The following is a 25866-nucleotide window of genomic DNA, read 5'->3' on the forward strand; positions in this document are numbered from 1 at the left end:
GAGGAAGTGGACGGCAACCTGCTTGATAACTTTACTATGGTAACATCAAAAATGAGATCCAGACAGCCATGAAATATTACAAAAGTATATTTACAAGAATTAGGATGAACCAAAAACTTGTTCTTTTTTTTAGGAAGCAAACTACAAATGTTTTTTTTTTTCTTCACGGTTAAAGACAAAGGTCCCATGATTGTTTTATTGACCAACAGGGACACAAAAGAAAATCAATTCAAACAGAGAAACTTAACTTGCTTTGTACAAAACTAAGTGCAGGGTTGTGAAATCAGATTCAAGGAAACACTTCATTCAGTCCACCCATGAGTTATGTTGTTACAAAAGACAAATGGTGAGGACTGTTTTTCCCACCTACTGTAGGATGGATCCAGTTTATCTGGCTTCCTGGTGAACGTCAAGGAGAAGAGTTTTAGAGGCGCTTTCAGAATTACCTTTACAAACATAAGCCATCAACAAAACAACAGCAACAGCTGAACTGAAAGATACAAACATGGAAATAATGACCTAACTTTTTTCAGGAAAAAAAGATTTAATACAATATCTAATATTTACATCTCTATGAGAACAGCAGGCTGCACCTCTGTCCTTTAGAGGCATCAACATACACCATAACAAAACTGAGCCAAACATCACCAGCACTCTCACTTTACAAAACACAACGGGGGAGTCTCACCAAAACCCGTCAAGAACATGTCCAGGCCATATTTCACCTAAAGGAAAATTAGAAATAGATTTTGCTCGAAGAAAATAAAGTCTATTAAAATTGTTTGTATTGTTGTGCCATTTTATTTTTATGCCAATTGTCACCCAAATTCTTATAGTAATAATACTTTTTTGTACTTCATTTAATAAATAAAAAAATACTGCAAGTTATGAATTTATAAATATTTGTTGAACTACGTTTTTAATTTATGCAGAATTATTTCACCGTTACCATATTACACCACTGACATATCAACAATTATAATTTTTATTGTAAAACATCTAGATGCATTAAAGAAAAAAAACTTGTGCGCTCTATTTAGTTAAATCAACAAATTAAGGGCAATGCAACAAATACCACCCTGATAAATACCTTACCATTCAAATTACTTCTAATTGTTTTTTTTGTGCATTACACAAATGCAAACTTGTGTTACAAAAATAACGTCAGAATGCAAAAAGATAATTTATGGTGCTAAATGGCTTCAAGGTGAATTCAGGTAAACTGGGATGCATTTTTTAATTGAGTTTCCTGGAGCGGAAAATGACCCGATCTGAATCTGAATTATTTCTTCTGATTTGGGGGTGAAATATAACTCGAACATGTTTTGTTGAGATTGCCCCCAAACACATTCTCACTGTTCCTGTTTCTCCAGTGCAGTGCCTGTCACCAGCAGCAGGTTACAGGCCATGAACTGCACATTGAGGATGTTGCTAGTGCTGCCCGTGTACTGTCCAATCAGCTCGCTGCTGGAGCCGTCGGTGGGGGTGGTGCCGTGGGCGCTGCGGATGTCCCACACCCGCACAGAGTTGTCCATGGAGGCGGAGGCCACCAGACTGCTGTCCTGGCTGAAGGAGAGGCTGGTGATGCTGTCGGTGTGACCCCGCAGGTCTTTGAACAGGGTGCCGGACGCCAGGTCCCACAGCTTCAGTCTCTGGTCCTCTCCGGCCGACGCTAGGTACTTGCCGTTGGGTGAGAAGGCGAGCGACAGCACGGGCCCGCGGTGCCCGGTGAACAGCCTCACAGACGCCCCCTGCTGCGTGCTCCACAGGCGTACGGTTTTATCCGTGGAGCCCGTCGCCACGTAGTTGGAGTTGGGGTGGAATTTGACACAGTCGACGTCAGAGAGGTGTCCGGCGTACAGACGCAGAGGATAGGTGCGCGCGAAGCTCCAGAGGCGAGCCGTGCGGTCGTGGGACGCCGTGGAGAAGTACAGGCTGCAGGGACTGACGTCCACGTCCCAGACAGGGTAAGCGTGGCCACGGTACAGGACTGTATTGGTGAAGCTGTTCAGGTCCCAGAAGCGAACGGTGGAGTCCTCTGAACAGGACAGCAGGCCGGAGCCGTCTGTCAGGAACGCCGTGCGGTACACCGGGCCGCTGTGAGCGCGCAGGGTCTTTATCTCACTGCCCGAGGCATCCTCATCATCTGCCTGATTACAAACAAAGATACGCGTGAATAACACGAGATGGATGAAAACTCATTCAACTAAATCAATATGAAGATAATATAATAGCTAAAATAGTAAAAGAGAATCTCTACTGCTGTACGATTAATCTGCAGTGTGATTTGGAATCAATAACATTCATTTGTTTGTGGCTTTACTCAAAAATGCTCACAGAAATCTCATCATGCAAAGTTTAAAATCTTCCTGTTCTTATATATGTAAAATAATGCTATTTATTTTGCAACGTTTAGATTAATAAAAATGTATAAAATATAACTTATAAAAAAAAATCTTCAATTATTGTAAATTATACTGTATTTTACTTAAACATTCTAAAATACTGGGAAAAGACTGGTTGGTCAAAACTAGGGTTTATTTGAATTTTAAAAATTAATAATAAAACAATTAACATTTTTGGGGAAGAAACATTCAGGCACATTAAATGAATGATGATCTGTGCGCTTAACTGATTATTTTATTGATTGATTTGATATTTAAATTAACAAATTAAAAGCTGTAAACATATTACCATGATAAATACTTTACTAATGAAATATTTAATTGTATATTTCATTCATTTCATTCACTTATATTTCATTCATTTAATTTTTGGCATTACAGTAATGATAGTTTGTCTCAGAAATAACATCAGAAACTTTAATGGCGATACATGGCTTAATTAGGCAAAAATAAATGACCTTATATTTATGCATGTAAATAATGCATGGTTCTATTAGTACATAATCAAATATTATATTGTTTTTAAAATAGTTCATCTATTCAATTAAGAGAAATTGCATTGCATTTTACTTCTACTTGAAAATAAAACAAGTAAAAAGTTAATTTTCTGTAAGAGAAATTTTAGAGCAAATAAATAGACACTAAAAACCGTCAAAAGACTGAAAAATACCCAGACATATTTAATCCAATTTATCTTTAAGCTCCCAGCCCTATCAGCTGCTATCATCAGATGTGTACACATACTGCTAATATTAATGAAGATCACCATTAGCTACACGAAACAAGAGAGACTGCCAGCTATCAGTCACTCACCTGCTCCTCCAGCACATCACAGGCCAGTCTTATTTTAGACACGTCAACCCTGTGAGGTCCTGCCTTCAGCTTCCTGGCCCGCAGACTCCACAGCTTCACGGCTGAGTTATCGAAGCCGGCCGCCAGCAAGCGGCTGTCCGGTGACACCTCGGCCGTGTTCAGCTGCTGATCCGTGTGCTGGAAGGCGTAGAAGCAGACGGTGGTGAGCGAAGGCGGACCTTCTCGCACGCGCTTTATGCAGTCCTGCAGCGCCTCCAGCGCCACCTCGTTCTGAGGTAACCCTGCCGTGACCTCCACACGCTCCGCCCCCTCCGCCCCATCCCCCGCAGTCCATGCAGTGGAGGAAGAGGAAGTGGAGGTAGTGTTTCCTGCTCCTGTGCCTGTGCCGTACAGCTGGTAGTCGGTTCGGTGCGCTGCTGTCACTTCCACCTGAGACAACATGTGAGGAATGATACAATTACAGAGAAAACAAAGACCTTTGTGGTGAAGGTCAACTGGTTTTCTATGAGCAGTCCCTAGCTGAATTCAGTTCTTGGTGATTTGGAGAGGCTCATACCTGCACGTGTGAGCTGAGCACCCAGCAGATGGCGCTGTTGTCATCGCTCTGCAGGTAACGCAGCAGGTAGCTGTATGCTTGATCCGTCAGGTGCACCACATACTTGTGATCCAGGAGCGAGCAGAGCTTAGGGTTTGAGGTCACATCCTGGAAGGCCAAAAGGTTTTTACATGCTAGGAAACTGGCAACTTCCCTGCCGCTGTGGAATACTGCATCCCACAATGCAATGCACCTACTATTATTCACTGTGTCACAAATAAACTGGAACTGAAGTCAGACATGATTTTTTTGTTTGTTATAATTTAGCACAATTTGCTACTAAAGCTCATGTTTATAGTGAGGGACAATTAAAAAATATCAAGCAAATGGTGTTTAAATGTATTTACTTTTTATATTTTATAAACTTGTATTTTAACACCTATTACATTTAATAATTTATTTTCAATTCGTTTTTTTAATTGTGTGTGTGAATACTTTATATATGTATCAAAATATATGTGGGTGTATATATATATATAAAATATATCAAAATATATGTGTGTGTATATAAAATAAATAGAATGGCAAAGTGTAAATAAAATAAAAATGGATTTTAAAATATAATTACATTTTTAGTTTGTCAATTTGTTTTTTTTATTTTTTATATACATATATATTTAGAAAGTGATATATATAGATTATTATATACATTCCATGTATACATATACATATATAAATAAATGTATATAATGACCTATATTAATTATATACATTTTATTAACAAATATGTTTGTTAGAAATATGCAAATTTGTTAATTCAGTGTAAATTTAATACATCAAAGTAAATCTGACCTGCATTACATTTTTTATTTATCGATAACAGCTATCTGACCTCACTTGTTTACCTAACTATGCATTATATAAATTGAATTGAAGAGCAAAGTTTGTGCATTTGGTGAGTAAGTGATGCTTTATTGATGCAATAAAAATCTGTGTCACAAAGAATGAGAGCAAATGAAGTTTGGTGAGTCTCATGAACAGAAAAACTTTTTAACAGTAAAGTAACTGACCTGAGGCGTGACGACTCCTCGTAGCAGGTCTACGATGGCTTTTTGCTCAGGGTCCTGCTGGAAGAATGAGTGGAAGCGACTGTAGAAGGAGTCCACCGCCCCCTTTAGGCCACAGCGTGCCATGTCCAGGTGCAGGTAGAGGAAGAGCGGAAACAAGACGCCGCTCACCTCCTTCACTAACGGTGCTTCTGCCTCTGAAACACAGAAAACGGCTGTTAAACCCAGATAAGATCTGGATTACAGCATCAGAAGCGTGTGTGTGTCATCTCTCACCCTGAAGGAAGCAGCGTAGTCTGGAGAACTGGGTCTCGTACTGCTGCGGGTCTGACTGACACGGGGCTGCAGACACCACGTTCACAGAGCTGGACTCCGTCTGAACTGCACACGCCAGAGAGAGAGAAGAGAGGAGCGTTGCTATTACTGTCATTTAGAGTTAAGGCCCGTTCACACCAAGCACGATAACTATAAAGATAACGATAAAGATATAGTTCTAAAAATCGTTCTCAATATTAAAGAATAGCAGAGTCCACACTACAACTATAACGATAAAGGCACAGAGAAACGGTATCGTTGGAATCATTTTCAGAATGATTTTTTTCCAGCTGATGAATGATACAAACATTGACATCCAATCAGAATCCACTCTGCTATAACGAGCTCGAGGATTTAAAGCGGCAGACACACGTGCACTCAGAATAAACCGACGTTATCATTCACTGGTGTGGACGCTAATATCGTTATCTTTATAGTTATCGTGATTGGTGTGAACGGGCCTTTAAGGATCCATGTTCATTTAAAGAGTATTCACCTGTCAGACTGGCTGCCATCTCCTCAGCAGACTGGGAGAGTTTGGCCCCCTTCAGAGAGCCATCTGTATCTATATACTGCCTCCTCTTCAGGTACTGGGTCACTGCGTACTGGATCTGCTCTGTCCGCACCCGCTTCATCTCCTGAAGGAGACACGTAACACACACACACACACACACACACACACACGGTGTCATATCTCTCTTCACAGCACCCATTAATGGCGAAAGAATATCCAACATAAAGAATAAAGCTTGGATTTACAGCATTCACTTGGGTACAGTCTCAAAACACACCAGGGAATCATATCAATATGAATGTTTGACTCGATTTTAGGGAATCATAAGAATGCTTCAATGAATATTTGATTCAATTTCAGGGAATCATATCCTTGAATAGTTGATTTGATTGTAGGGCATCATAAGCATATTACATTTTATTTGATTTCAGGAAATCATAAATTGCTTGATTATTAGATTTTAAAGAATCATAAGAATACTTGAATATTTAATTCGATTTCAGGGAATCATAAAAAAGCTCGAATATTTTATTTGATTTTATGGGCATCAAAAGCATATTACATTTATATGATTTCAGGGAATCACAAGAATGCTCGAATATTTGAGTTGATTTTTTAAAACATCATAAAAGTGCTCGAACATTCGATTCAACTCGGTCGTTAAATTTTAACGCTTCTATGATGCCTCATTATAGCTGCCTAGGTAGATAATGACTTGGGACACACACAGGAAAATAGGTTAATTTCTGCGCCATATAGCCACATATCAATTCACTGGTCATCTTGGGAAAGATTTATGAAATTAATCAAGACTGCTCTCAGGATCCTGCAGGTCAAGTATGCGCGCGGCCTCAGTGACTGAGCTCATTATCAAACTCTGATCTCAAATACACTCGACTCGCAGCGCTTTAGATCTGTTTTACTGGTTATTAGAGCTGTTAAACACCTACTGCATACTCCGTGTGCCACAGTCCTGGAGAAAAGCGCAGTTCTAAGCCATGAAAGAGGAGTTCAAGAGAAGACTGCTGGTCCACACCGCAGCTCCATTGGTCACCCGCTCTCTTCTTCAGTGCATCCACTGAGAGCGCGCTGAGTCAGCGGCGCAGCACTGCCATCTAGCGCAACGGCCGCATAAAATAACCATAATTAAATATAATTATATTTATAACATCATATTTATCAAGTCGCGATCTTTTTAAATAAATAACTTTAATGTGCTCTTATTTTTTCATGAGACTTTTAAAATACATTTGCTTTGCAATTACATTCAATTCACATCCCTTCAGTTAAAAACATACACACATATAAATTGAAACCATAAATAAAATCAAAATGTATACATAGAAAGACACATAATATTTTAAGTGTCATTTGTATTACTTTTTATTATTGTTGTTAAAAGTGGAGACTGATAAAGGGTAGATATGCTTTTGCTGTAGTTTAAAGTACAAAACAAAGAAGAAATTATATTTAATGTTGAGATGGATAAATTTCGGCGCAGACACACTTGAGTTATTATAATATGCAACATTTTAAATCTGAAACTAAATTTCCGAGAAACAGCCAATCCTATTCGAGAACGCTTGTTCTGTAACACTGACCCAGAAGCTGCTGTCCGAAATCGCATACTGCGTACTGGGTACTACATTTGAATTTGAACGTACTACTCGACCGTTAGAAAAGTACGTTCTATATAGTATGAATTTGGGTAGTATGTATAGAATTCGGACGTACTACATCCGCCATGTTGACATTGTCACGTGACATATGTCTTCACAACAGCGCGTAAATTTAAAGAGCCCAATCTACTGAGCGAACATGATATAAAATCGGTGATGTTTTTCGTTATTCTTACCGCTTTCGTCTGCGTTTTTTCGTCGTTTGAATTAACAATTCAGATCATGCCTTCGTTGACAGCTTGTAAATCCTTTACTAAATATAATTTTAGCTTTTAATTTTCTACCTCAGAATAACAGCAGCTACATCTGTGAACAGAATGACAGCCTGATTTTATGTAAGGATATAAAGTAATTTATTGTAATAAATAAATACAAATAAAATTACACAAAAGAAACAAAAGGAACATAAATTAATTAATAAACTTGAAAGAATGCTTAGACAAATACACACACACATATATACACATAAATACATTATAGAAATATACACAGAAACACACACACACATATATACACACATCACAATATATACATAAATACATACATAATATATACATTATAGACAATATACACACATATATATATATATATATATATATATCTATATATATATATAGATATATCAGCAAAAATGTGTAACCTATTGAAATTTTATTCTAAAAAACAAAAACTACATATTTACAGACTGCGAACAGCATCATACAGGCTGCTGTCAATGGCCTTCGACATCCAAGAGCTGCATAACATTGTGCACAGAATGAGCAGGTCAGTCATGGGGATTTTGAAGAGGCTGATTGCCTTCTCCACCACAGATGACCTGGAGGCAGTGGAAGCAGCTTTTCTTCTGGTAGCTGGCACAATAGATGGCTGTCACATACAAATTGAACCTCCAGCAAGTGAAGCCCAATGTTATTTCAACAGGAAGCGGTTTCATTCTGTTCAGCTGCAGGTCACCAGCAGGGGAAGTACCTTGATATGTTTGTTGAGTGTCCCGGGTCTGTGTATGATGTGTTTAATTTTACAAATGTATTACTGTATCCCTGGGGTAAATTTTAGATTTCCACTGTTTTCCACTCATTTTTGATACCCAAATTTAAAGTCCTCATCTTGTACACATACAGTAACTGAACTGAAGCTGCTGAAGTTTATTTTCCTGACATTATTATAGAAACGTCTTAAGAAATTCCCTTTTGGTGTTGCTTTAAGTTCTATTATACTACTTTATGAAAATGTTAATGTGGTTTTGTCTGAAGCTTTGTGCTCTTATCCATGTAGAAATGAAAAATACATAAATAAATAGAGAGAATAATTTTAAATGTGACTTGGTGTTTGGGTATTTCTCTAAAGTGTGGCACCCATTCTCAAGACAAACATTCTTCAGATGTTAAGATGTTGCTTGTTTAAAAAACAACTGGAAACTGCTGCAAAATCAGTGTGCACACAACTGCTACAAAAGTTATTTGCTATTAAGCACTTTGCAACTGACAAAATAGCAACTGGAAATACCTGGAAATTCATATTATAATAAAAAAACAGCATAAATCAGTGATGATCCTAACATAAATACATGGAAAGAGTGTGTGTAGTTAAGATTAAATTTAATTTATATACTTACTGAATTATGCTTTCCAGTGAGTAGGGTTTCATCAGTCTCTGTAACATCAGAACAGGATTTACACATTACTGATGATTTATGATCAAACTGAGGCACCTATTAAGTTAAGTTAAGTTATCCAACAATTTTTATCAACACTAGTAAAATGTAAATTAACTCGTTAATTTTTTTAACTTTATCTCATTAAATTACCTAAAGAGCCGTCTGTAGAAAGCAGCCTTAACAAGTTGAGGCACAGCCTCTGATCGATAATGATTATTAAACATAATGTGTAAAACTTTAACAAGTAAGTCGTTTACTTGGATTATGTTAAACAAGTAACGTTACACTTTAATCACAATGAACAACGTTTATCCATAAGGTACTTACACTTCAAAACAGCGGCGTCACGATTTTCCGTTATTTTCGAATATGAGTATGACGAGTCCTCTCCCGTGGCCTCATTGGATAGAGTAGTGTCCATCCTACGCATACTACGGAATTCGGGCGGAAGTAGTAGGCCATCCGGGTACATTTCGCCTACTGTTTTTCGAATACTAAGAATTCGGACATACTACTGGCTTCGCATACTGTTTTTCGCCTACTATATAGTATGGAAGTATGCGATTTCGGACGCGACCTCAGTTTTATCGCTCAGCACACTCTTCAGCAGCAAGAGCGCATGCGCGTTCGAATGACGCACATTGTGTGCGCCTGACCTACTGTAGCGAGCGCGCGGTAAAAGATTTCCAACTGCTATCTCGAATGAGTTTCCGTCCCTTGTAAACAGGTTGCCGGTCCGTTATGTTCTCTCCCCGCGGCACACCGAACTCAGGCCGCAGACAGGCGCCCCGAACCGGCGCTCGGAGGAGCGTGAGTGCCGTTCAGCCCGGGCTGCTGTTCTCTCCACGCCGATCCGCTGTCACATCCAGGTAAAACCATAGGGTAAAATAGAGTAAACACACACACAGACAAGAGATGACAAACTTACCATGCTACTGCCGTGTTTAAACATACGCCACGGTATTGTTTTGTGTACCAAATACCATGGTAACGTTACATAAATATGATAACTCTTCAGTATTGTGTTACTATTGACAGTAACGCTACTGTCTGATACCGTTAAAGTCAAGGAATAAAAATCAGTTCTTTAATTACATATACTTTTTAAATTAATTTCTTTAAATTTTATATATTTTATATATTAAATATATAAATATTATATATTAATATATTTTATTCTGTTAATTATAAAATAATAAAGTACGGTATGTACGGGAGTTTCTTTTACATGTTATGTAAACAACTGTACAATAATGATGAAATAGTTCTTATCTTTATAACAAATATTAATTTTATTTTAATAATAAAAAGGTAGCTTGTATAAATAAATAAAATCTGAATATGACCATTTATTTCATTTTATAATTTTTTTTTATTGATTTGTGCATCTCCATTCTTTCTCTAGATCCACTCCCACCCGAGTTCAGAGTCATGCAGTCGTCGATTCGCATCATTATGATGTTCAGACTTTGGGATCATCTCTGCCGGTCAAAGTCATGGAGGCACTGACCATGGCCGATGGTAAAGATTGGGCTCTTTAACTTTCAGGGGTGCAAACTTGTCACCTTTTGGCGAAATTTGCAGTTTTGAATTCAAAATGGGTAATTTGTGTGATGTAATTGTAGTGAGTTTTTAAAATGACAATACGTAAGTGTAAAAAACTACGCGAGCGAATCCACTAAATTGTTCTGTGAGCATTGCTATGATTGACAGTGATAACTAGCAATGGATGTAACAAACTATCTGACAAACTATAACAAAATAGAGCTGTTCATTCAGTCATTCAGGGTAACAAAACTACAGCAGCAACAAGTGTTGGCTGAATATATTTGTCAGCTTCCTTTAAAGGTAATGTTTAAAAGAATGTTGTTTTTAAATTAAATCTCAAAATATTTAATGCATTATTATTTAATTGAATTGTACTTGCTATATTTCATACTTCAGTACAGTAAAAGTACTATAATTTGTTTTAGGAGTCATTTTATAATAAGTGATTCTCTGCTGCCATCTACTGGTTTTAATGGTAATTTCATGTTATTTTCATCTTAAAAGTCTTTTGTTTTCCACCAGGATTTTTGAAACCTTTTCCCTTAAAAGTTAATCTTGAAGTGAATTTTACTTCACAACTGTAGAGTTTTTTAAATATTGTAAGTGTTTCACCCTTGATAAGTTTGCATCTCTGAACTTTACATAGAGGATGTGTCTCAAAACCTAGTGTGCTGCCAGCTGGAGGCATCATTGATGCATTAAAACTAGTGATGGGAGCATTCAGAACACTGCTTCATGAAGCTTCAAAACCTTGTAAATCATTAGTTTTTAACAAGGGATTCAATCAAAAGTCCTTTAGTTTCAGTAAGCAATGCTCTGTTACGTTGTAACTGATTTGAACTGTTTAGAAGTTTTAGTGGTTTGCCACCAGCAATCTCTGGGGCTGATCTGTAGACATTTTAAATGACACGTTTGTAAGTAAGACTAGTAGTTAGTCTCTTCCAGTCTTTGGATTTACTGGTTTGAAGGCTTGTCAGTGTATGATGCTGTGTCTGTTGCAGTGGATGATCAGATCTCTGTGAAGGTGGAGGCGTCCGGTTGGGCGTGGATGGTTTGTGGAGAGCAGCTGATCATCTGGAAAGTGTCTCAGACGTCTGTAGCAAAGGTCAGAAAGAAACAATTACTGAGAGCTGAATTTGCTGCCAAGGCTGTACAAACGTTGTGCTCTTGCTGTCATTGCAGCTGTCTGTGTGTAAAGACCTCCAGCTGCCCTCCAGTGAGTTTGCGTACAGCTCTGATCTCATCTCCATCACTTCCTCCCGGCCACTCGATTCTGCACCCATACAGGTGAGATCATCTCTGAACACATACCCCACAAAATATTTCCTGATGCACACATGAATGCAAATGTGTTTGTTTTTTTCTCAGTCTGTCAGTGCACTGGCTGTGTCTCCAGATGGTTTGGCCCGGTTTTGGCCCAGTCTGGCTCATGACGGGACTTACACTGAGACATCTCTGGATCTCGCCGGACACACGTGCAACTACGTCGCCGCTGTTAATGTGAGCAATCAGGCTAAATGAGGAGTGCAGAAGCTTTTATTTCCATATCTCTTCTTCCATGAGCTGTTTTCCCTTGCTGTTTCAGGGCGGGAGTTTCATCGTGTCGTCGTACCGCGGGCACCTGCTCCGTCTCGCTCCAGATTCCTCCGGTAAACTGCACCAGCGGCCCGTGCAGCAGGGTCAGGGGATGCTGTCCGGCATCGGACGCAGGGTTTCCAGCCTGTTCGGCATCCGCGGCCAGCCGGCCGACGTCACGGTCAGTACTGTTTGTATTTAGAAGTGGAAGCAGATGATGTGTTCGGACAGTGACGGGACGTCTGGCTCCTCAGGTGTTCAGTGTGCTGTGGGTGAAGGAGACCGGCTGTCTGTACTCGCTCAGCTCGTGTGGACTCAGTAAATGGGTTTTGGATGAGAACAGTGAGACGCAGGTGTTGAGCTGGAGCACCAATCAGATCATCAAGGACAGCATCACCGACGCCATCTGGGTCAGATACTTCTTTTCTTTATTATTTGGAAGTGTCTAGAATTATGTTGAAATGAACTTTTCTAAACTTCATCTGATAAAGAAATTGAGGTCTTTGCATAGAACCAGAGCAGACTGCTTAAAGGATCAGATTCTTTACAAAAAAACTATATGAAGCAGCACAACTGTTTTCAACATTGATAAAAATCAGAAATGTGTCTTGAGCAGCAAATCAGCATATTAGAATGATTTGTGGAGCATCATGTGACACTGAAGACTGGAGTAATGATGCTGAATATTCAGCTTTGATCACAGGAATAAATTACTTTGTACAATATATTCATATAGAAAACAGTTATTTTAAATTAAGATATTTCACAGTATTACTGTTTTTATTGAATAAATGCAGCCTTGGTAGGCAGAAGAAAAAACTATTAAGAAATATTAAGTATTCCAAATGTTTGACTGGTAGTATTTAATAAATAAACCTGTTTTCTGACTGTGAGAAATATTTTTGCCCTAAATGCCTCATTTGTGAAATGAGCAATACAGCTTGTGTATTTGTTTTTATTTGTTTAAATTTATTTAGTGCTCAAAAGTTCAGTAAGACTTGAATTTAATCTCTTCTCACCAAGGCTGCATTTATTTGATTGTAAATACAGTTAAAACAATAACATTATGAAATTTTTTTACAATTTAACGTGACTTTCTATTTGGGTATATAATTAAGTATTAGAAGTTCAAGTATTAATTTATTTCAAATTCATTTATAGATATATATATGTGTGTGTTTATCTAATACCCTTTATTTGTCTTATAGGACTCAGAAAGTAACTACTCTGAGATCAAGAAAGGAGTGAATGTCTCTTATCTGGACATGCAGTACAGCAAGTGAGTCTTTTGAATATGAAACTGAATGTCATGTTCAGATTGATCTGTAATACAGTACAGTGCAGCAGTAGGCAGTGACTCATGCTGTGTGTCTCTTCAGAGCGGGGCTGGTGGTGCTGGCTGCAGCGTGGCATCCAGGCGACACTCCATGTGTGGCGTATTTCTGCCTGGTTACTCTTGCAGAAAGCATAGCACCTTCACCAGACCTGCTCACTGTAGAGGTCACTAAATACAACCCGCCCTTCCAGGTACACGCTCCAGTCATAGCTGAATGATCCGAGTGTTTAGACTGTGAGCTTCCTGGACTGAAATCATGAAACTGTGAATTCAGCTGTGCTTTTGTGTGTCAGAGTGAGGAGGAGCTGCAGAAGACGCGTGTGGTGTTGCCCGATCCGTCGAGTCCTGCTGCGTTCCTCTATAACGAGGAGCTGGTGTTCACCTGCAGCACTGGAGCTGGACGCGGAGGACTTGCCGAGGAGAAGATCTCCTTCAGCTCTCCAGGTGCAGCCCTCGGACGGGGAAATCCGATCAGGTCGCTAGTTTTCTTCCTGGAGTTCCTCTCAGTTGTTTTTGTCTGTTCTGCAGGGGACCGTATCCGAGGCGGTGGGGTGTGTGCCGGTCTGCCGGTGTTTTTCTCTCAGAATAGCGGGCTGGTTGCTGTTTTAGCGAGAGAAAGTGCTTCCCTTCTACCTGAGACCATGGAGGACTCGCTCTGCACCTCAGTAGCTGGACCTGGACCTGAGGTCTGGACTCAATTTACTTAGGGAGGCATAATAATAATATTTTATATATATATATATATATATATACACACACACACAGTACAGACCAAAGGTTTGGACACACCTTCTCATTTAAAGAGTTTTCTTTATTTTCATGACTATGAAAATTGTAGATTCACACTGAAGGCATCAAAACTATGAATTAACACATGTGGAATTATATAAATAACAAAAAAGTGTGAACCAACTGAAAATATGTCATATTGTAGCTTCTTCAAAGTAGCCACCTTTTGCTTTGATAACTGCTTTGCACACTCTTGGCTTTATCTTGATGAGCTTCAAGAGGTAGTCACCTGAAATGGTCTTCCAACAGTCTTGAAGGAGTTCCCCGAGAGATGCTTAGCACTTGTTGGCCCTTTTGCCTTCTGTCTGCGGTCCAGCTCACCCCTAAACCATCTCGATTGGGTTCAGGTCCGGTGACTGTGGAGGCCAGGTCATCTGGCGCAGCACCCCATCACTCTCCTTCTTGGTCAAATAGCCCTTGATGCCTTCAGTGTGACTCTACAATTTTCATAGTCATGAAAATAAAGAAAACTCTTTGAATGAGAAGGTGTGTCCAAACTTTTGGTCTGTACTATATATATATATATATATATATATATATATATATATATATATATATATATATGTGTGTATGTGTATATATATATATATATGTGTGTGTGTGTGTGTGTATATGTGTATATATATATATATATATATATATATATATATATATATATATATGTGTGTGTGTATAAATGTGAAAAATGATTATTTTAAATAATTTATACATTTCACAGTTTTTGTGCATTTATGAACTAGTTTTCTGGTAAAATATATAATTTCTATGTATATAAAAATGTATAATATATTTACATTTATTTAAGTGACCTTTTTTCAGGGCAATCCAATATAAATTAAAATATTCTCAATTTAAACATTATATTTAAAGTATTTTATTAATTATTTCAGTTTATTGTGTAGCCACTTGTTAGTCTCTGATAAAAAAAAAGAAATATATAGATATTTATATATTCTGTAACTGTATTTCTATAACTAAAAAACTGGAAATATGTTTTTTTCTTTTCAGGGCACTCCTTTATAAAAAAAAAAACACATACATTTACAAGTATAATTATATACATTTTATATAAATATTCTAATAATTTGGCAGTTTTTTGTATATTCATGAATTAGTCTCTGGTAAATATATATATAATTGATATGTACGTATGTATCCATTTATAATGTTTTAATTTATTCAAATAATTATTTTTCACCTTGTCAGGGCACTCCATTAGAGACACCTCCTAAGATGGACTTGGTGGCCCACGAGGACAAAACTAAACTGCTGAAGCAAGCGTTCCTACAGTTCTGCCGGTGAGTTTCCTTCACTTCACAGACGTAATCTCTGGGGCTGCTTGTGTCTGTGATAGTTGAATCGGTGACCTGTGCTGTGATCTGCAGTCATGATCCGGTTGGAGCTCAGAGCATGGTGGACCAGCTCTTTCCCAGCGATGGAGAGGGAAGTGCGGAGCTGGATGCTGTGGTGACCCAGATTGACCTGGATCTGGTGGACGACTACCCTGCATGTGACCCACGCTGGGCCGAGTCTGTTCCTGATGGTGAGAGATGGGAGGAAAACACTTCATTTTACCACAATAAATTATAAGTTCTTCTAAACCAGTGGTTCCCAAACTTTTCCATTCCACGACCCACCTAGACAAGTGTAATATATTTCACGACCCACCAAAATATTAAAAAAAAAAAAAAAACAACGAGTGAAATTACTTTAAACCTAATCTTACTTAAAATTTTTATGACAGAAATTAAGTATTTAAGAAAAATAACCATTTTATTTTAGAGTACAACTGAAAATTTCACTACAAATTTACAAGTTTTAATTTTTGTTTACTGGCGTTAAAATATGTAGTGTCCATAAAAACGTGAAGCAGGCTCACTCCAGTGAAGTGTGATCTGCGCTGCTGTGTTTTGTTGCATTCATGATCCTTCCGTGTGTGTCGGCGAGAACGGAGCACAATCCAACACTTTTTTAGAAAAGCATAAGAAGCAAAGCAGAACTATCTAAAACAGTTTGGAGATTAAAATAATTGTGAAATAGGTAAAAAAAGACCGATTGAACCTTTTAATGACATTGCTCTGAGACCTTCAAAACACGCAACGCACACGGACTTAATTGCAATTTGAAAATCACACTAAGGATATTGCAGTTCATTATTAATGTTGGTGGGCTATATCGTTGTGATGAGTGGGTTCCCAGTTCCCGCCTCCTTCTTCCTGTGATTGTGAAGATTTTAATGTTTTACACTGGTGCCGAAGCCAGGGAGGAAGGAGGGGCGCGCTGCCGAAGATCCTTCGCCGCTGGGGTGAATCCGCAGTGCCATCGAGCAGGGCGAAGGAGTCTGCCGCCGAGGGTGCTCGATGTGGTGGGCTGGAGTGAGTTGCCGGGGGGGGGGGGGGGGCGAACTCACTCCAGCCCACCGCCTCGATGACTCCTTCGTGGAAAGAGGTGGGAACCGGCGGACAATCAAACAAAGTTTTAATAACCAAATAAACACAAAACAGCGCGACAGCCCCTCTCGGATGACTGCCGTGCACAAATAAAAAACAAACACAAAATAAAACCCAGGCCTGGTCCTCTCTCGTCCTTCACTGTCATCGCTCCTCTTTTGTATCTTTCCGATCTCCTCCGTGGTTCTTGAGACCGGTGAGTGTTGCTCATTTCCCAATCACTCCACCGGCCTAGCTCTGTTCCCATGGCACTAGGCCCCGCCCCACTCGTCACATTCGTGCAGCCCTAGACTGAACTGTGTTAGTGTCTGTGTGTCATTGAAACGCAAAATTAGCTGCAGCCAAGTGACTTTGTGCGACCCACCTTGTTCCATTCCGTGACCCACGAGTGGGTCGCGACCCACAGTTTGAAAACCCCTGTTCTAAACAATCCTAAATGTATACAAGATCATTAAGAAAATATTTAGGCCAAAAATATTTCTTATAAAAATTTAGGTCCATTTGTAATTATTTGTATTAATGAAAATTAAATATTCATTAAAAGTTTTATTTATTTATATATTCATTCATGCACTCAGATCATCTGAAATTGATGACCCAGATCAAACATATCTAAGCCTTTTTTTCCCCAAAAGAGAGATTGTAAATATTATTTTACTTTAAATAGTTGATATACAAATTTTGTTAAAAATTTATATATATAATATATATATATATATATATATAGAGAGAGAGAGAGAGTTTAATTTCTTATTATTTATTATTGTTTACATGTTGTTTTATTTTTTTTGCCTGAATTCATGAGCTAGCTTCTGGTAAAAAAAAAAAATATATATATATATATACTCCAGTCACAAAAATTGTCAGACACATTTTGATTTTGTTCACATTTAAATGTCTTTATTTGTGGTTTATTGTGGAGAATATTCCACACATATGTGTTGTCACTTGGAGTCTAAAAGGCAAACTTCTATGATGGTAAATGTTGTTAATTCTGGACCCTGGTCAATTAGTAGTTTGTGTGTTTTGTCCTGTAGAGGGCGCTGGATTTACACTGACGTCACTGATCCTGCTGCATCAGTTGGAGGATAAGATGAAAGCTCACCACTGCCTCATGGACTTCCTGCTTCAGGTTCCTCAATAGTTACACACTCTGTGAGATACGCTTTCATTCTTCTCACAGTATTCAGCAGTGCTCTTTCTTTCTGTCCAATCTACAGACAGGACTTCTGGATCGGCTCTCTTCCACAACGGTGCGCATGTCCCCCATGGCCACGCGACTCTTGCTATGTGAACACGCGGAGAAGCTCTCAGCCGCTATCGTGCTGAAGAACCATCATGCCAAGCATCCAGAGCTGGTGAACACTGCCATCCTGTCGGCCCTGAAGAAGAGCAACACTGACATACAGACCAACCTCACGCCTGCGGACGTGTTCTTCAGAGAGGTGCAAGACTTCAGCACACGGTTCATCAAACCGGAATGTAGAATATATATATATTTCGCTCTGCTTTATCTCATGTTTGTGTCTCCAGGTGTCTCAGATCTCCTCCATCTTTGAGTGTCTGTTGGATGAGGAGGAAAAAGCTTTAAAAGATCATTCGGATGCCGCCAGGTGGGCCGAGCTGGTGCTCAACGTCAATGACATTGTCAAGGTGCACAGCAGTCTTTCTTACTTATTCATTTATTCCTGCATTCAGATCATATTGAGTCTGGATATAAAATAATATTTTGCACATTGTTCTCTGCTCCCAGTTTGTGAAAATGATAATCATGTTGTTTTGTGTGGTAGGATATGCTTCAAGCAGCAGCACAGTACCGAGAGACCAAAGCATCTCTGTACAGAGCACCAGAGAACTGCGGCCCTGAGCCCGAGTACATCCCATGGACAGGTACACACACCTGAAAGGACTTCCTTTTCTTTTTTTAACTGCCACAGCACTGCACAGTAATATGAGCATCATAGTCTCTTCCTCTCAGCCTCAGGAGGAGCGGGTGGAGTCCGGACCATCATCACGCGGCAGCACGAGCTGATCCTGCACACGGCGTATCCTCACGCAGACGTGGAGCTGCGCGCGGTGCTGAGCGAACAGCTGGTGGCGCTGTTGGACTCTGTGTTGAGCGGATACGTGGCTCAGCTGACGTCTCTCCGACGCGCCGGACAACAGGAGCGCTACGTCACGCTGGAGAACGAGTACACACAGAAACGCTCTGAGCTGCTCGCACCTCTCCGTGAGTTTTGATTGCTCATTTTACCTGTCAGTCTGTCTGTGTGGTCAGACTAAACTGAAGAACAGACCAGATTATGTGCTTAGTAGTTTGGTGTTGTCTGTGTGTTGCAGTGGAGTTGGGTCAGCATCAGTGGGTTGCGGCTCTGGCCGAGAAGTACTGTGACTTTGACATATTGGTGCAGTTGTGTGAGCGAACGGATAACCAGAGTCGACTACAGCAGTACATGGTCAAATTCGCTGATCAGGTGAGAAACCCATCGGCCCAAGAACTCTTACATGTCAACACATGCAACATACACTATCGCTAAAACGTTTGGGGTCCCTAATACTTTTTAGTCATTAAGGATGCATTAAACTGATAATAAGTGTCAGCAAAGAAATTTGTAATCTTATAAAGAATTCGATCTTTCTATTTATCAAAGAATCCTGAAAACAAATATATACATCAGTTTCCACACAAATAACAAGCAGCACAACTGTTTTCAACACTGATAAAAATCTGAAAGCAGCGAATCAGCATATAAGAATGGTTTCTGAAGATCATGTTTAATGTTTTTGTTTGTTTTGATCAAATAAATACAGCCATGATAAGCACAAGCGGCTTCTTTCACAAACATTTAAAAAAATCTTCATGATCCCAAACTTTTATTTGACCGCTACTACATCATCAATAGATGCTTCTGGATAGTTGCGCTTTTGGCTAGTAGAAAATATTTCAATATTTATGCACACGGACACTTTGAAATTCTTGGAATACAGTTCTAAGAAAAACACACTGAAATCATAGATACAGTGCCGAATGCAGTTACTCATAGCCCTCTGTGTTTCCTGCAGAACTTCGCTGACTTCCTGTTCCGCTGGTACATGGAGAAAGGCAAGAGAGGGAAGCTACTGTCTCAGCCAACTGCAACACACCAGCAGCTGGCCAGCTTCCTGCAGGCTCACGATCACCTCAGCTGGCTGCACGACATACATGTGCAGGACTATCAGAGAGTAAGAGAAAAAAAATAAATACAGATTTAATTATATATATATATATATATATATATATATATGCAAAAGTGCACACCACGAGGTTACTGACACTAGTGTAGTGTTAGAAATGCGTTGTTTTCTTCACGACAGGCCCATCGTACCCTGTACAGTCAGGCCAACATGGAGACACGATACTTCAGCAAGAAGAAGACCCTGCTGGCCCTCAGCAAACTCACGGCTCTGGTGTCAGACATGCCTGAAGCCATGCAACGCAGACAGCTCAACGGTCAGTCATGTGCCTTTCATACGAGTTTGAAAGTCTGATTTCTCTTAAAACCAGTTTTAGTCCATATTAAATGGATTTCATATTATTTTTATTATTTTCTTACTTTTTCTGTATTTTCTCTGTCATGTCCAACCAAGCAAGACACAGAGAATAATGGGAGTTAATGCTCAATTTGTCAGGCATAGTGAATATCACATTGACCCACCTCATGTGGGTTCAAATCTGTCCCGCATTTCCCTCTCTACCTCTCCAAATAAACTCTTGAGTCCCTAAAAATTCAATCAGTTTATGCCATATTAAAATTTCTGAAACATAATAGCTGTTGTCCGGTGTGTGTTGGTGTAGATATAGTGGAGCAGGAGAGGTTTCAGCTTCATCAGGAGACTCTTCCTAAGCAGCTGCTGGACGAGAAGCAGCTGAACCCAGACAGCATGCCTCTACTGAGCCCTCGGAACCTCATTAATGTGAGTCAACTGCATTTGGCAGCAGTTTTTAATTCCTTCAGACTTCTTCATCCTCATTTGTCTTGCTTTGTCTCTCTTTTCCTTGCGTCCAGCTCTACATCTGTGATGAGAACCGTGGAGCCAACGAGTATGACTTCAAGAAAGCTCTCGATCTGCTTGAGTACTTGGAGGAGGTATCTGTAAATAACAGGCTACATTAAAAAGTTCCTTTTCTAAGCACGTTTCTGATATGTATTCATCACCTGTAGGAGGATAGAGTTGATCTTGATGCCCTTAAACGAGAGATCTTCAGTAAAGCCTTAAAGAAAGACTGGAAGGAGAGGTGAGCATCACAAAACTCTCTTAAATGAGATTAGTGTGGATGGGTGTTTCATTTTACATGACTAGAATGATCTTTCATTGACTGACTGGTTGCAGTTGGTCATCGTCTGATGATAATGACGATCCTCTAGAAGCAGCCAGAGACAGCACTTTCGTCAAGATCCTACAGAAACTCATCCAGGAAGGTACAGTGACTCTTTTCTGCCAATCACACACACACAGTTGCTCTAGAAGTTTGTCTTGAGGTGTCAAGAGTGGTTTAGGGCTTATTTGAGACTTGCTTTTAGCAGGTATGTAGTATATAGTATCTCAAAGCTTGGACAACCCTACTTTAGGACATATAGTGAGTTTCCTTGCAAAATCTGCATATTCAGCCAGAGTGTGTTTTGTGTTTGTGCACACAGGTGTTTCTCTGCAGTCGTACCTGCCTGACGTGAAAGATCTTCTGCAGGAAGACGAGCTGGAGAGTCTCAAATCAAAACCGTACTTTGAGTTCCTCCTGCGAGCAAATTATGAGCACTACCAGAAAGCTCAGATTTGACATTACTTCCTGTTTCCTTGTTTATATTCCAACATTGTTTTGTACTGTTTAAAAAAAAAAAAAATTACATGAACCAAGATTCATTTAAGTGACCATTTTTTGGACATGCACACTTTTAGAGCAAAACATTTCACAAAAAGAATGAACATTTGTATGTCATAAATGAACTTTAGCTAACTTCATGCATCACCAATACTAGTTTATCAAGTTTAAAATCATACACGAATGGTTCAGAAAAGTTTGTGCTACATTTGTTTGCAGATGCCACTCGGTTAGATATCGAACGCAGTAGTACAGACACTACTGAGTGTCTAAAGCCTGTGGGACCTCTGTATGTGCAAGGCTCTATTTGAGAACATCTTTGTTTTCTTTCACTCCTTCCTCTCATCTGTTGCTCCCACTCCGTCCTCCAGCAGCTGGTGTGAAAAGAGCAGCTGAATTGATGGAGAAGCAACTGTCTCCTAAAAATAGGGAAGAGAGGGTAAACTTAGTTTCGCCCGCAGTAAATAAGCTGCACTTTACGGGGGTTCTCTGACACCCTATATGGGGTGGGAGCCTCTGGAGTCCCTAAAGACACTACATAAACTGTCTGGAACTCGAGGAGGAAATATGATACTCACTTGTTTATGATGTGGCATTAGGCTTGGCATTAAACATTGAAATGCCCACAGGGTAGTGCTTGTCTAATAATCATCTAATGACTGTTTAATTTAATAACCATCTCCAAGAAGGTAAAACATTGTTATAATTTCCTGTTCTCAGAAAGGCAGAGAGGATTGCTGACTGGGTATTTTGATCATATTGGTGATACTTTTATTATGCTTTCACAATGCATCTTTATAATTATTATGTAATGGCAGCTGATGAACAAGATTTAGAAAATACGCTGCTATCCTTCTTTTGATGGATATAGTATATTTTAAGGGCTTAATATGGTGAGTGCATTGTTCAGTAAAACATCAGACTCAAGGAAGAGAATTTCCAAGATGTTTTTTCCAAGATTCTCCTCCCCTTTATCCAGTTTTGGGGATGCAACTTCTGCTTCTGTGGCTTTCTATGGGAAAGGAAGTAGCTGAAATGAATGCTGCTATCCCAGTGCCACAGGCTGACCAAATCCCTAATTTATTTTAGAAATGTCATGATTATGCAAATTAAGCCACTATTTGCATTGCAAAGCCTTTCAAAAAACAGCCCATTTTACCTGATTTCACTCTGAAGTGAAATGAAAATGTTTAATAATTCCTGGTTTGCTGTCATCCTTTAAAGTAGATATCTGATATTTAAATAATTAGTTGATAATCAATATCCCACCAAAGAAGAAGAGGCTACTTTCATTTACATTTACACAGTTTTATCCACAGCAACTTACATTACACCTTGAATGCATTTTCATTTGAGCAACGATAAAATATAATGATAAACAATCTCATGCCCTTATATTGAGATCTAGTCGACAAACAGTCAGTGTTGTACTCTGAGTCCACTCGTATGGTGGTCCTGGACTCCCTTACACGGCCCTGCGCCCGCCCGCTGTGGTCTGGGGTCTGGAACGCCATATATGGAGCCCGGAGCTCGGCGCCCCTCCGCTCGACCTACCGACACCCAAATATGGATGAGGATCGGGAAGAATTCCATTCGAATGTACCGACATTCCTTAATGGTTGTCGGAAGAGCAGGAGAAGCAGAGGACGTGTGTATATAAGTCATGTAGCAGGAGCCGGCGGCACTTCAGTTTGACTTCACGACTCTTGAGAGCAGACACAGGTAAGCGCTTTTTCTCGACTCCTGAAACTAGATTAATAATGACAGCGATTCGGAATCGGAATTTTTTTTTTTACTTTTAAAAGAAATGCCCAACTTTTTTTATTCACTTCATTGCACTCATATCAGAAACTGTGTTCTCTGTGTATCTTAACTGTGAATTTAATTTAAAAACAGTGGTCTTTAACAATAAAAAATAATCGGAGTGCGTTTTTTTGTTTAGCTATTTTTAATAATGTAGTATATGTTTGCGATTATTTTATCATATTGGTGCAAATGGAAATACAAATCGTATTTGACAATTTAAAAATAACTGTTTTTCACATCTTTTCATTCAGATTCCACTCAGCTATTTAGTATGCTATAATTAACAATGCTATTAATTAATGCAGTTTTTAAATGTAAACTAAACTTTTGTCAGATGTTTGGTTTGGATAATGCCTCCAGTTCTCAACGAACTTGGTTACCAGTGTGAGTGATGATTTTGTCAGGGTTGTAGTGTCCTTTTCAATTTCTCTATGGCTTTTTCTCATTCATTTTAATTGTAGAAACCATCAAGATGTGTGATGACGATGAGACTACAGCTTTGGTGTGCGACAATGGCTCTGGCCTGGTGAAGGCTGGTTTCGCTGGTGATGACGCCCCCAGGGCTGTCTTCCCTTCCATCGTCGGTCGCCCACGTCACCAGGTAAATACAAAAATACTTCCTGGCTCTGTATTTGCCTTCCCAATGGAATGATTGAATGGGTTTTCTTTGAGCTTTCCTCATCATGCTGTATCCCTTGCTCTCCTCTAGGGTGTGATGGTTGGTATGGGTCAGAAAGACTCCTATGTTGGAGACGAGGCTCAGAGCAAGAGAGGTATACTGACCCTGAAGTACCCAATCGAGCACGGCATCATCACTAACTGGGACGACATGGAGAAGATCTGGCACCACACCTTCTACAACGAGCTCCGTGTGGCCCCCGAGGAGCATCCAACCCTGCTCACAGAGGCCCCTCTGAACCCCAAAGCCAACCGTGAGAAGATGACCCAGATCATGTTTGAGACCTTCAACGTCCCTGCCATGTACGTGGCCATCCAGGCCGTCCTGTCCCTGTACGCTTCCGGCCGTACCACCGGTAAGACAACGTGCTGTAATCGAAAGAGCAACAGTTATATAAACACACACAGCTTACTGTTAGCTCTGATTGATTTCTGGTTCCTGGCTTGTATTAGGTATTGTGCTGGATTCTGGTGATGGTGTGACCCACAATGTGCCCATCTATGAGGGCTACGCTCTTCCCCACGCCATCATGCGTCTGGACTTGGCTGGTCGCGATCTGACAGACTACCTGATGAAGATCCTGACCGAGCGCGGATACTCTTTCGTCACAACCGGTGTGTAACTCATCACTTTTTACTGGGATATTTCTAGTATGTGTGAAACAGAACAAACAAACAACTCTTGATTTGTCGTCCACCACAGCCGAGCGTGAGATTGTCCGTGACATCAAGGAGAAGCTCTGCTACGTCGCCCTGGACTTCGAGAATGAGATGGCCACCGCTGCCTCCTCATCCTCTCTCGAGAAGAGCTACGAGCTTCCCGACGGTCAGGTCATCACCATCGGTAATGAGCGTTTCCGTTGCCCTGAGACCCTGTTCCAGCCTTCCTTCATTGGTAAGTTTGAAAACACCTGAAATTATCGGTTGTTGTCTTACCTTCTAGTCATCCTTGCATTTATACGCTCTCCTCAAAACAATTGCACAGGTATGGAGTCTGCTGGCATTCACGAGACCGCTTACAACAGCATAATGAAGTGCGACATTGACATCAGGAAGGACCTGTACGCCAACAACGTCCTGTCTGGTGGTACTACAATGTACCCTGGTATTGCTGACCGGATGCAGAAGGAGATCACAGCCTTGGCTCCCAGCACAATGAAGATCAAGGTAATAGGGCCTAGAGCATTAAAACTCAAGCTTTTTGCTGAATTGGCTTTTCCATGTTGACATGTGGTCTTTCTCTGTAGATCATCGCTCCCCCTGAGCGCAAGTACTCTGTCTGGATCGGTGGGTCCATCCTGGCCTCCCTGTCCACCTTCCAGCAGATGTGGATAACCAAGCAGGAATATGACGAGGCTGGCCCCAGCATCGTCCACCGCAAGTGCTTCTAAGCGCCCGGCTCACCATCCAATCATTGCTTCCTGCTCGGGAACCAAGCGACGGTGCATTGCTCCTGTGGACAGCTTTTCTACAGTCATCATTTATGCGATGACGCAGGAGCAAGCAGCAAAGCATAAACTGAGAGGACACTAACGTCAAGGGAGAGATAAATACCAAGCACTCTCTTTGCACAACAAATGTATTTATTACTGACTTCCATGGCTTGGTATTTTGGCGAATGCTGTTTGAATCCCTTAAATTCCAGTGACTCTGATAAACGTTCCACTGTACACCTGGTCCAGTTGATAACCAACACAAATTACACTTCAACAGACAAATAAAACTGAACATCTATTTTTAAACATGGTACATGGTCAATGAATATGTCATTTCAGTATTCTTATAATATACAGTACACTAGGATTCAGCCCACACTGAGACAGACTAAACATAATTTATCC

The 25866-nt window shown here is 40.0% G+C and overlaps 3 protein-coding genes across 4 annotated transcripts; 2 read left to right on the forward strand and 1 right to left on the reverse strand.

Annotated features, from left to right (window-relative positions):
* Nucleotides 1-71: 71 nt before the first annotated feature.
* On the reverse strand, nucleotides 72-6758 carry LOC132142789 (TAF5-like RNA polymerase II p300/CBP-associated factor-associated factor 65 kDa subunit 5L). Of its 2 annotated transcripts, none has more exons than XM_059552908.1 (7): nucleotides 6600-6758; nucleotides 5632-5773; nucleotides 5097-5201; nucleotides 4824-5017; nucleotides 3775-3921; nucleotides 3219-3647; nucleotides 72-2150 (listed from the first exon to the last, which is right to left on the reverse strand). In XM_059552908.1, the coding sequence occupies exons 2-7, from the start codon at nucleotides 5768-5770 to the stop codon at nucleotides 1353-1355; spliced, it is 1812 nt and encodes a 603-aa protein (XP_059408891.1). In that variant the 5' UTR covers nucleotides 5771-5773; nucleotides 6600-6758; the 3' UTR covers nucleotides 72-1352. The 2 variants fall into 2 exon arrangements, with proteins under 2 accessions (XP_059408891.1, XP_059408892.1); XM_059552909.1 differs by having other exon boundaries at nucleotides 6596-6758.
* Nucleotides 6759-9595: 2837 nt separating this feature from the next.
* LOC132142790 (nuclear pore complex protein Nup133) lies at nucleotides 9596-21569 on the forward strand. The gene is made up of 26 exons (XM_059552910.1): nucleotides 9596-9854; nucleotides 10391-10506; nucleotides 11535-11638; nucleotides 11716-11820; nucleotides 11902-12033; nucleotides 12119-12289; nucleotides 12363-12518; nucleotides 13317-13387; nucleotides 13488-13635; nucleotides 13738-13888; nucleotides 13973-14130; nucleotides 15440-15531; nucleotides 15619-15776; nucleotides 17721-17815; nucleotides 17904-18128; nucleotides 18217-18336; nucleotides 18474-18573; nucleotides 18662-18913; nucleotides 19024-19157; nucleotides 19747-19905; nucleotides 20038-20173; nucleotides 20519-20637; nucleotides 20730-20810; nucleotides 20886-20959; nucleotides 21055-21143; nucleotides 21363-21569. Exons 1-26 carry the CDS (start codon nucleotides 9727-9729, stop codon nucleotides 21497-21499), a joined length of 3411 nt encoding a protein of 1136 aa, XP_059408893.1. The 5' UTR covers nucleotides 9596-9726; the 3' UTR covers nucleotides 21500-21569.
* Nucleotides 21570-23787: 2218 nt separating this feature from the next.
* Nucleotides 23788-25771, forward strand: LOC132142791 (actin, alpha skeletal muscle 2). Its single transcript, XM_059552911.1, has 6 exons — nucleotides 23788-23948; nucleotides 24057-24381; nucleotides 24479-24640; nucleotides 24729-24920; nucleotides 25011-25192; nucleotides 25273-25771. The coding sequence occupies exons 1-6, from the start codon at nucleotides 23820-23822 to the stop codon at nucleotides 25414-25416; spliced, it is 1134 nt and encodes a 377-aa protein (XP_059408894.1). The 5' UTR covers nucleotides 23788-23819; the 3' UTR covers nucleotides 25417-25771.
* Nucleotides 25772-25866: the final 95 nt, after the last annotated feature.

Source organism: Carassius carassius, chromosome 6 (assembly GCF_963082965.1).
Source record: "Carassius carassius chromosome 6, fCarCar2.1, whole genome shotgun sequence".
NCBI lineage: Eukaryota > Metazoa > Chordata > Actinopteri > Cypriniformes > Cyprinidae > Carassius > Carassius carassius.